At 33.2% G+C, this 12,448-nt stretch overlaps 1 protein-coding gene across 1 annotated transcript; it reads right to left on the bottom strand.

The window, feature by feature from the left end:
• Positions 1–222: 222 nt before the first annotated feature.
• LOC132721324 (trimethylamine monooxygenase-like) lies at positions 223–10,896 on the bottom strand. Its single transcript, XM_060705607.1, has 5 exons — positions 10,745–10,896; positions 3,818–3,994; positions 3,097–3,261; positions 2,251–2,935; positions 223–1,491 (listed from the first exon to the last, which is right to left on the bottom strand). Exons 2-5 carry the CDS (start codon positions 3,975–3,977, stop codon positions 1,152–1,154), a joined length of 1,350 nt encoding a protein of 449 aa, XP_060561590.1. The 5' UTR covers positions 3,978–3,994; positions 10,745–10,896; the 3' UTR covers positions 223–1,151.
• Between the last annotated feature and the right edge of the window lie 1,552 nt (positions 10,897–12,448).

Raw genomic sequence — 12,448 nt, 5'->3', positions numbered from 1 at the left:
TTATTACGCCACAAAACACATAATAATTCCGTCAACAAAATTTCTAATAATATTTTGAGAAAATAACATTTAATATCATTATAAACATTATGCATTGTCATTTAGTAATTCATTTAAAGCAACTATGTTACTTTTAGGACTCTTGCGACTTTCTGGTGTAATAAAATCCTGCAAAGTTAGGCTCATATTCATTTTACCCAATAAAACAAGAAAGGAACGCAATTCAAATCCTAACTATGATTTACTTGAGAATGTCAATTATGGGTAATACATAAAGAAATTAATAAAAGATTTTACAACATTTTTTTCCTTGGAATCACTATTGCGACCATTTAATCTAAACAAATGCAGTTGTATACAATAATACAAACGTCATTTTTGTTAACCCTTTACCTCGTATATACGCGAAACAACGCACCTCCGATCCCCCTCTCTTTAAGGCCTCAAATAGTGAAAAAATATCCTGTTTTGACCCCAAACACATGTTTCGTTTGAGAAATGTTGTTAAAAAGTGACCACTTTTTCGGTGTCCCCTCCAACCAAAAGATACATCAGGGGTATCGCCAGGAAACTTTTGGACCTGTGAGAGGTTAAAAATGACCCCAGATCGATCATAAGGTAAAGTGTAATATACACTGAAAATGATTTGACTCTATCTCAACCCATTGAGAAGTTGCAGCACTTTGAAATCAATTTTGAAGGGAAAACCAATGCAAAATAGTGATTTTTGGCATCTTTGAGATGTCACCTCGTTGCCATGGTAACAGGAAATTTAAGCCTGAGCACGTTGTTACAAAGGCAATGCTCCAGTCAAGATTTGTGCCAAATTTGATTAGTTTTGAAGCAGTTTATGTGGTTTTATAGCAATTTGAACTTGTAACGGGAGTTTTTCAATGAAAACAATCATTTTTCAGAAAATGCTAATGAAGTAATGGGTTAAGAAAACATACCAAAAGCGATTTGTAAGTAAATGGAGTGACACAGTCATAAGCATGCTTTGGTTTTACATTTTTCATTTTTGCAGATATTTACAATAAATGATTAAGTTTTTTTTTTATTTCCTTAGGATACTGATAAAACAGTTATGAAATTCTGTTTATGTATTTCTTTTTGCAAAGGATAAACAATCACCATTGACAAAAGTGTTCCCATTATTTTGTATTTACAAAAGCTTTGATACTATCATCCATGGCCTGCCACCAAGGAGCGGTATGCCCGGGTGATTTGGTGCCCGTGAAGATAGAAGTGAAACATTGATCTCTGTATGTGACGATATTTTTCTCCTTATCATGCTCCCAGGTATGGAATATTTCTCTTGCCTTTGTAGCATCCGGGAAATAACCTACGCCTTTGCTCAAATCAGCAATAAACTCTGTTTGGAAATCAATGTCATCGTGACAATTTTTCAACTCAGACCTCTTCTGACACCACTTGTGTGCGTTTGCTTTCATTTCACTAGGTGATTTAGGCTCAATCTTTCCGAGAATATATCTGAAAAGAAAAAGCGTTTATTTTATTAGGCTTACAGTTTTCTTTGTAAAAAGTAGCTTTTCACAAGAAAAATTGTTACGAATGTATTATGAATTATAATGAATTATGACATGCTATATCAGACAGTGACTTATGTTGGTCTTAGTATAATATCTGGTGTGTTTTATTAAAAAACTCGTGTTAGGTCGAGAAATGCTAGCACATGTGTGAGAGGTCACAAATACCACCACAGGACACAATAACTCATATAATTTCCAGTCTAATAAGCATGCTCAGCAGCTTATTCGCAATATACGAACTACACTTCGTGTCTAGCTAGACGTCATTTCACCTTGTAAATTTGTACGCCATTGTAAGAAAACAGTAATGGATGAAATGATATAAATGCCCATGAACAATAATGTACTGAGGTAAACAACTTAAAATATGCTAAAAGTAATTAAGTAGACAATGCAAGAAAACTATTTGACATGTGTTTGCATCGGATCGGCGTATCTGTCATTCGGATACCCGCCCATGGGCGTATACTCGGGACGGATACAGGGTATTTCGATCAGAACCGTAACATTACTCTCTTATAAAAAATATCATATCTTTTCAAAAGAGTATTTGTAATAATCAACGTACACGATTGAATATTCGATAACATACATGTTTGTATTCAGCAAAACTTAAGAATGAAATAAAAGACAATAACAAAGAAAGAACGCGTTTGTAAATCATAAATCATTATCTGTGTGTATATAGCTTCCTGCTTACTTGCAAACCCATAAAGCTTGAACATCAAACATTGTAAATGTGTAGTACTGGTCCTGTATTCCCATGTAAAATAATTTGTTATCTCCGCCTAGCAAATAGACCGACCCCTTATACAGATTGTCCGGAAACAGGGATAGTGACGATTGCAGACAAAGTTTGCCATCCATAAATGGAAACGAGTATTTGTAACCTGTGCAAAGGATGACAGCGTCTATTTCTGCGCTTGAGCCATCTTTAAAGTGTGCCGTTTTTTCTTCGAATTTCTGGACCAATGGTCTTTCTTCAATCCCTTTCGGCCAGTTAAAGCCCATCGGTTTTGTTCTCCATGTGCATACGACACTTTTTGCTCCGAATTTCAAACACTGAAGCGCCAAATCTTCTGCCGAATAGCTGGCACCAACAATCAATAAACGCTGGCCTTTGAATTCTTTAGCGTCACGAAAATTATGTGCATGCTGTACTCTCCCTTCGAATTCGTCAAGTCCGGGAAAATCCGGGACATTAGGAACATTGAAAATCCCTGTCGCAACAATGACATAATCAAATGTTTCTTTTGATGATTGGTAAGTTTCAAGATCTGTGGTCTCTACCCTGAACTTTTTGTCCATTTCGTTATACTCAACATGCCGCACTACTGTGCTGAATCTTATGTATGGTTTCAGATCCACATTGCTTGTCCAGCGGCCTAGAATTAAATACATATACATATTAGCAAGTGACAGGTAAGTACGAGTATTTTAAACTGTGCGCTATTATCATGCATCACTCATTTGAAAAAGTTCCAACCCGTTTATATAAATATAAAGCTGAAATAATAAAGTATAGCATAAAATAACAGCTTAATACCCTCAAGATAATCCTTTAGAACAAGTCTAGGAGGAAATGAGGGAATGGCCTTCCCAAAATGTTTCTCAAACGTATAATCTGGAAATTCTAGACATTCTTTTGGACCATTTGACCACAGGTGTTTGTACATACCGGCATGACATGGTTCACCGTAACCATCGGTACCTGAAATAAATAGTAATAATATAATAGTTATAAGTTCGCTAGTATGTCAGTTCAGTCAACAAACAACTGGACGTGATAATGTTACAAAAGGACTCAATAACAATATTTGCTTGAGGGGTGTAATGGTAAAAATGCGATTTTTAGTGATTCAGAGGATTATTGATTTTCAAGATTAGGATGTTTCTATTGTAACCCGAAGTCAGATATTTACGTGCCGTTACATATTTGCCAAGGCAATTGCCATGCATGACTTCTGAGAATACAACAAATATAAAGTATGTTTATCCTAAAATTATTCAATACTTATTTTATACTCGTACATCTGTTATGTTAATATTTTTAAAATTAAACAGCTTGAGTTTTATGCGCAATTCCGGTGAGAACGCATTTTGTTGTGGAACTTTACAAGATAATAAAGAAACTGCACTTACAAATACGCACACTATTTAAACGTTTGTAGTCGTCTGCCCTTCCGCCCGCATGACGTCACTCACCAAATTAAATAACCCTTTTTTTTCTTTGGAAGACCTGATTAAGATATAATTAACAAAATTACCTGTCCTCCATGTATAGTTCCACAGGCCGCCCCAATTTTTCTGTTTTTCGTAGCAGACAACTTCAACATCATTGTCACTCTTCAGCTTTGCAAAGTTAAACAAAGCCGCCATTCCACATGGCCCTGCTCCAATCACACATACCTTCTTCTTGTTTGCCATATTCAATTAAAATGACACTTAAAAGGAAAGGAAAGATATAAGTTATATGTATAGTTTTTGATACATTCATTTCTAGTGTAATACTGCTTAAAATGTGCTCAAATTTTTAGAATACGAATTTCATGTTTTGTCGCCTACAGATTCCATTTACATTTGACATTCATTACGTTATATTGGAATACAATTGCAGGGACTTCAACTCCTCACGACATACTATGGAGGACATTTTACGCCAAAAATACATCATGCTTGGTGCCATCCTAACTTTATACTTTCTAAATCTTCCTTGTTGACATCCGAACTTTTTACATTCTTTAAAGGTCGTTCAACACGACGTTACTGTTGTGTTTTTGGTATTATTTAGTTTCAACTATTTGGCTTTTTCGATTTGGGTGGTTCCACTATTTCCACTTGAATAATGTTGAATCACCCATAGGAAATGTTGCCTGCCTTTTAACTTTTGACGTCAAATCTGTGATATGCAGGCTTCTGATCCCCTTTCAAAATTCCATTTTGTTTAGTTCCGCCGATTGTTTTCTCGTGTAGATCACACACTTTCTATTACTTGGGACCATACACGGCTTTTATTTGAATGGCACAGTAGAGTCACATTGAAGATTCCATAAAAACCGCCGTATGCACACATCTGCGGATGTTTATGAATTCAAAAGTTTGCCATATCATGTTTAAATGATGAATTCTGCTTAAGCCGGTGCTAGTGGGCGTGGACGGTAGTTTGGACTTGACAGTACCGTCTATGAACAGGCTCTATCAAACCTTTTCAATTTTTGCCGTTTTGGACTTTCTTTAGAGATTTTTATTTTTTATTATACTAGTGATAACTTTTAACTCTAAACAACATGCAAAAATCTTACGAATAGTTTTGTTTCTTAATCATTAAAGTTTGCATACACCTGCCAAAATGTAGATGCTAAATTACATCTTTAACTAGTAAAAAAAATACAACTTCCTTTGATATACCTTTCAATTCCAAAAATTGTAGACAAAAAACCCTCTGTTTTTTTTCTTTTCAGATATTTCCTTTATTTATTTCATTTCGTCATTGCCTACTTCTTTAACGTTTTCTACTACATTTATCTTCCATAGTGCTAAATTCTATCTTACGTAAGTTTTCACGGAAACGTTAAAAGGCCTCCAAAAAGTGAGATAATGAATTAAAGCACGATAAGTTGGATAAATCTTTGTAAGTAGGTTAGAAAATTAGACCAATCGTCCAAATTGATATAAGGGGCGTGTTTGCTCATGATTTATCGTAATATTATCCGTCATTTTCCGCCCATACCCGTGAAGTAATTGAACACGGTGCTTTCCCTTTGATGCAAGGACCTAAAGATTGAAATAACCAATAATTACCCCAAATATGTCAAACTAAATCATCCAATACCGTAAAAACTTTCCTCTCCACAGTGTTTAAAATGATTGCTGGCGGCATCTATTTTACGCACCAATCGCACGCAAAATAACGCCACCTATATAATATTTCAGCATCGTGTCCTAGGCACAATAATGTAACTTTTCTAATCTATCATTTCTAGTTTGTTTCTTTCCATTTAAATTGCATAAATTTAAAGATTTGAAATTTTGGCTTTTAAAATTTATAACGAGTAAGGCTTAACATATAACATTTCATTTATTATTTATGTTTCAAAAGATTATATATGCAATGTTGCAAGCAAGCATGCATTCTATCTTTGTAAAATCTAAGTTTAATAACTGAAAAGCAAAGAAAACATAGTTAACATAAAATAAAGTGACATAACGTATCATATACATACTATGTATAAGTCTCTAGATGAAAGTTATCATCAAAGAGTTTGCACTTTGTAACCAGTAAGTCAGGATGCCATAGAGCATGATAAATTTTGGCATGACATAACAAAGTTAAATAATCAAAAAGAAAAAAAAAACTTGAAACAAAAAACAATAGTCGTAGGCTTTTTGAATGTTTAGAGTTAAAAAAATATCACTAGTAAAGTTGCAATAAGTAAAAAGTAAGGATGAAAACAAGGAAGTTATATTTGGAAATTATGAAGTTAGGATGGCACCAAGCATGGTGTATTTTTGGCGTAATATGTCCTCCATAACATAACAACAGTCCTAAATGTATCGACTTATCGCACAGTAACGGTAGAAATATGCATATTACGCTAACACTGTTCTTATGGCCAATGATATAAATGAGCAACAAAACAAAAATGTCGATAACTTAATTTTGCACCTGCAATGTTTTCAACGAAAGGACGTCTATATAAAATTCATTTAAGTTAACGCATGAGTAAAACTCAAATTGTCTAGTATCAAATACATTGTAAACACACTATTACCGTTAAAGCTACTATCCCATACATTGTAGTTCGGGAGTTTTTTTTAAGGTGATTCCGCTTTGTCAGCCATGTTTGTTTTCACAAAGTCTGTCCAAAGTGAAAGTAGGCCAAAATTCATATAACAACAAAGCTCACATTGTTATATGATGAGCCATTTGCAAGTACACTTCCAGTTCTATATTTTAAAGACTATTTTAAACAAAAATAAAAATGATAACAATAAGAATATTTACCTTGAATGTGCCACATTTCTGAAGACCAAAAACATTTTGTTGCAAAGTTTTATGCACATTTCATGAATGGCAAAATCCTTTTTAAAGTCTGTTTTAGTGCCTACAAAAGCTATTTTTTGCAGCAAATACAAAAATCTTTCAAAACTTAACTCCAAACAAATCCGTATCTCATGTCCTTCTAAGCACATGGCCTCCATTATTTTTTGTAAAAAAGTAGTGCAAGAAAACAATCATCATTTATAGCCTTATGAATTACAATTAAATTGAAATCACAATCAAACTTTAAAATCTAACCTTTTTTATGTGTAACAGTGAAGTGTGTCTGTGTGTCATGTACACAAGTAATAGGTAAATGATGTTTATTTTCATGGTACTACTTTTTTACACATGTCATGGTGGCCATGTTTTTTCAAGGTCAGATAAACTACTTTCCTAAGATTTATGTGTTTTAAAGTTTTTTGTATTTTATGCAAAAAATAGCTTTTGTAGGCACTAAAACAGACTTTAAAAAGGATTTTGCCATTCATGAAATGTGCATAAAACTTTGCAACAGAATGTTTTTGGTCTTCAGAAATTTAGCCCATTCAAGGTAAATTTTCTTATTGTTTTCATTTTTATTTTTAATTAAAATAGTCTTTAAAACATAGAACTGGAAATGTACTTGCAAATGGCTCATCATATAACAATGTGAGCTTTGTTGTTATATGAATTTGGCCTACTTTCACTTTGGACAGACTTTGTGAAAACAAACATGGCTGACAAAGCGGAATCACCTTAAATAAAATGTCATCAAAAGATATAATTTCATAGCAGGCTCGTACATTTATATGGGACGAGATGATTAATTCACATCTTGTCTGATGAAAAAAAATGTAAGTAAAGTTTTTCATTTTTTTATGTTGAAATTCTAAACCATTGCAGCGTTTTATTTTGTATTTATTGACTATAAACACACCCGTAAAACTGTTTGCACGTAGATACGTTGGTTGCGGGTGGAACACTTGTGTGCTTGCTTACTTTTTATCCTACAATCGATTGATGCACAATAGATCTATACAATAAAAGATTGTCTATAAGAGAAGCCAAATAAAAGAGAAACATAATTATCTCGGTCTGTGGTGAAATTTAATCTTTTGATGACATCTTATTTCAAAAACGCCCAAACTACAATCTATGGGATTGTAGCTTTAATATCCAGCTACGACCATATCATGAATATCATTTTAAGTTTGATTTAAAGATATCTACATATGAAGTAGATCTTTAAACTATAACTAAATCATTAATGCATAATCACAGTATATAAACAAAATCACTGTAGCCTGTCTTGTGAGCCTATATAATTCAATGTGTACCCTGACTTGCGAGTAAAAGTACATGTTACTTCATATCACTGTACTTACTTGGGAGCCTTGTACCTTACTTGCGATAACAGGAGGTAGACTTGTTTATTAGTGAATGCAGACTGTAAAAACACACACGTCATGCATACAAAACTGTGTGACAAGCAAGCGAACCGATTCATTCTCAAGGTCAAATAAAGTACACAAAGTTAAACAGACGGATAGCTAACTAGTATAACAAAACAAACACAGCTTCATTTATTTAATTTTTTGTGAATTTCAACGACACGCTGTAATGAAATTTTCATAATATTAAAATTGCATTTGGTCAATTAATAATTTAAGAGAACTTACAAAGGTTTTAATTAACAATTATGTATAAAAAATAGAGAAAATAAGAATCCCTAAAGAAAGCCCAACACGGCAAAATTGAAAATGTTGCAGGTTTGATTGGGCCTGTTCATGGACGATATTGTCAAGTCCAAACTACCGTCCACGCCCCTAGCACAGGCTTAAGCAGAATTTAACAATTTAGTATTTAATATGTGTTCATATGGCGTTTACCATGGAACCTTTAATGTGACACGTAAGTGCCATTCCATGAAAAAGCGGCATATGGTCCCCAAGTAAAAAAGTGTTTGTGCCTAAACGAGAAAACAATGGACAGAACTAAATAAAATGAAATTTTAAAAGGGGATCAGAGGTTATGAAACCTGCATATCACAGATCAGACGTCAAAAGACAAATTTAAAAAGCAGGCCACATATCCTAAGGGTGATTCAACAGTATTCAATTGAGGAATACTGGAACCACCCAAAAAAATGGCCGAAAAGAAAGAACTAAATTACCACAAGCTCAACACTAATGTCGTGCTGAACGATCTTTAAGAATCGGAAATATAACATCTCTGATTGAATGTACGGGGCGACCTATTACAGCCTCAACACGGCACAAACAACGCTCATGTGGCTATTAAATAGGGAAAATAAGAATCTCTAAAGAAAGCCCAACACGGCAAAAGTGAAAATGTTGCAGGCTCGGTTTGATTGAGCCTGTTCATGGACGGTACTGTCAAGTAAAAATAAATTATGGTACAACTTTGACAGATTATTATACAAAGCGGTGCTGTAAATGCCCTAACAAATGTTTTTGGGTTTATTTTGAAATATTGTTTGAAACCTTATATATGCATTTCTTATGCAAAAGAAGTAAAATGATACGGAACACTCAAAAGCGGTAATGGACACTGGATGTTGAAATCGTCTGCTTTGAAAGGAACGAAACGATATTTGCTACTGACATCTTTACAACATTAGTGCACTTATTTATAAATTACAGCAAGTAAACAAGTCAGTACGAAAGAAACGGTAAAATATTTCAAGGTCATTTATGTTGCACTTATTACTTAAATGGGATTCTCAAGGTTTTAAATGTTGCGCATGAACTGGGATGGGAAGGGTTACGTGTTAGCAGCAATAAACAAGTTTTGCAACATTTTCTTCAAACAAAATTTTGGCAAAAATTCGTAGGAATGATAAAACTCCGCATGCAATTTTGACATGCAACAAAATGTTTGAACAATGGTACAAACATGTTAAGATGACATTTGTTTATTGCTATTTCTTTACAACGTCTTCTGAATTAAATAGAGATCTGCAATATTTTGTTGCAAAACGTGTTGCGATAACATCATTTAGTAGCGTGTTTTACAACAAAAGTACTTTGACTTTATTGCACTAGCATATTATAATCTATATATAGTGTTTTTCTTGTGGTAAACGCTAAACTGCCAGATTTGCAACAAAAACAGCTTTGCGATACAATAATAAAATAAACCCGGGAATGATACAATTTTGGTATGAAGAAACACCTTTACAGAGTTGCACTGAATGATCAAATGGTAAAAATCTTCTTACACACAATTGGGAATGTAGTATGTTTGTCATGAACTTATCTTCGATTTCTTAACACTTTATTGAACAACAACTCGTGTTTTTGCTCATCAAGTTATTGAAATAATCATATAAATTTAACAAGTGTAGCAAGAGCATATTAAGTTTCTCTATAACTTGAAACATCGGTATTATTCGCACTTATTGTAAATATCCTGTATATAACTATGAGCTTAAAATGAGTCTATAGCATACCAGCTAAAGTATATATTTTACACTAAAAAAGTATATTTTACACTGGCTATTATGGAGACTCATTTTAACATTGTAACAACATACATTGGAACCTGGCAGAGTCAAGTTGAAAGGAAGGCAGATTTTTGTCATTGCAAGGAAGATGCCAATGTCTTGATTTCTCGATTCTTCTAGCACTTAAGTTCCAAAATTAATGTAAGATAAGTAAAGAAAACAAAAAGCTTTCTACAAAGTAATTTAGAAATGATTCATTGAATTGGAACCATAATTAAAGTTACGAAAAAAGCAATTTTCAATTTTTAACTTTGATTATAAGAAGAAGTAACTTTCTGAAAACCCAAGTATATTACTTGCTCTATGTATACAAATGTTCTATCGATTTCATTTACCCTGTATGGTACCCCTCTAATGATTAACTTTTAGAAAAACAATATATTATTACACTATATTTTTAAATACTTATCAAAACTAAGATAAACTGATGGTCAGTCTATCATTTGTAGGTCAATGTTAACATGCAAATAACTTAGCTTCTAACTCACGCTAATCAAGTTGCTTAGAACATGGGGCTTTAATATATGACATAACTAAACACGTATCTAAAGTAAAACAAAAGGGTATACAGGTATGCATAAATATTTGAATATGCTTGCGTAGATATGCAGCTAATTTAACAAATAAAAAGAGAAAAAAACTTACCTGCGTATAACATATATCACCCCTACGAAAAGTATACAGTATGCTTACTGCTTTAATAGAGTGTCAGTGAAGCATGACTTTAAATACACAGATGAATAGCCATTTGATGTCCAAAATATAAGTTAAAAATCACGGCGGGTAGTCGATCAAAAAACTTTTTCTATGATACAGACATACTACTTTAACTTATGGCGCCTGATTTGTGCCATTATGTGTTTTCGCCTCGCGACCCCGCCAAAATTAACAAGTTAAAATGCCGTGGGTGCGGGGCGAAACAAGCTAATTAGCGTGTCACGGAGCTTAATTAGTGGGGGCGCGGAGCAAGGATTAATGAATGCATAAAACAGCGGGTGAGCGGAGCGAAAGCACGCTAAATAGCGTATCACGGAGCGAAAAGTCGATCTTTATATGAATAATTTGGCGGGGTACGAAAAATAATAAATATTTCGTTTCGCGGCCCCGCCGTATTACAATTAAATATCGACTTTTCTCCCCGCGCCCCCACACCACTGTCATTTTAGCTTGTTAATTTTCGACTTTTCGCTTTGTGGGGAACACGGATGCCTCAAATCTGATATATGGTATATCAAATCCGTGAAGATAGTTCAGTGAAACACTGATTAGTCGCCGGTAGAAACCGGCGATTATATTTGTAACAGTTTAATATTATACCTATGGTAGGAGAAGCCCTTAAAATCTGAAAATGAAAACATATCAATCATTGTACAATTAAAGACCACAATTACTTTTCAGTAATCTCAAAAATTCAAACATATGATAACTTTGCTCAGTGAAATGAAATATACACATATTGACATCTTAAAAAGCAACATTACAATTTTCATAAAATGAATCAATAACGTATCCCCAAGGATCAGTCATTGAATATTAGGGTTACTTTTACTTTTTTCTATGTGTCAAGCATTGCTATTTTATAATATATAAATCATGAATGATATTTGAAATGACACTTTAAAATTATCTGGTTGTTTATATCTTATGAGACCTATTATATTACATTATTTTATCTAATTATAAACAAATTCTCCCTGGTCTTTCGTAAGAATCACGTGACTACATGTTTATATATGTTGTATATCGTTATAAAATCTATTAATAGTAACAGATTGCTGATAAGACATGTGGTTGGCAAAAGGTATGCATGGTTACTGATAAGATGCAAATCATTGTAATTTTGTACAGATAATTACATAAGTTATTTTTCATTAATCAGTTTCATACTTTATATCATTATCGTCACATATAGAGACAAGTAGAAATTTTGATGCTAAAGCATCAAGTCGCCTGATAGAAAAATGATTGTGTTATCATAAATATAAGAAACTATAAGTTTAATGGTTCAAGTATAAAAATAATAGGAACAATGAGTTGAGTAATGTTTGCCACTGAGGCTGATAAGGCAAGTGCTATGCTGGTAATTCTTCTTGTAATTGTACTTTATACATATACTGTTGTACCATACATTGAAATTCGTATAGGTTACTAGTTCAGATTCAGATAATTACCGACAAATAATTACCGATCATCGAATACTAGTATTTGCAAAGTGACTATGAAAATATATATGTTTTAATTATTTCGTGAAACAGTGCAATTTTACTGTAAAAGTGTTGTACATAATTATTATGTGCTATCGAAAAAACATGTATTCCAATCATTACATACGATATATAAAATAAACGT

Source organism: Ruditapes philippinarum, unplaced genomic scaffold (assembly GCF_026571515.1).
Source record: "Ruditapes philippinarum isolate M1 unplaced genomic scaffold, ASM2657151v2 ctg4996_1_1_1_1, whole genome shotgun sequence".
NCBI lineage: Eukaryota > Metazoa > Mollusca > Bivalvia > Venerida > Veneridae > Ruditapes > Ruditapes philippinarum.
This window is presented reverse-complemented; position numbering and strand designations above follow the sequence as displayed.

Excerpts from the sequence above, each read along its gene's own strand:
- LOC132721324 (XM_060705607.1), bottom strand. The coding sequence starts at position 3,977 with ATGGCAAACAAGAAGAAGGTATGTGTGATTGGAGCAGGGCCATGTGGA. Across the intron at positions 3,262-3,817 it reads GAACTATACATGGAGGACAG|GTACCGATGGTTACGGTGAA; the intron begins GTAATTTTGTTA and ends TATTTATTTCAG. Across the intron at positions 2,936-3,096 it reads TCTAAAGGATTATCTTGAGG|GCCGCTGGACAAGCAATGTG; the intron begins GTATTAAGCTGT and ends ATTTAATTCTAG.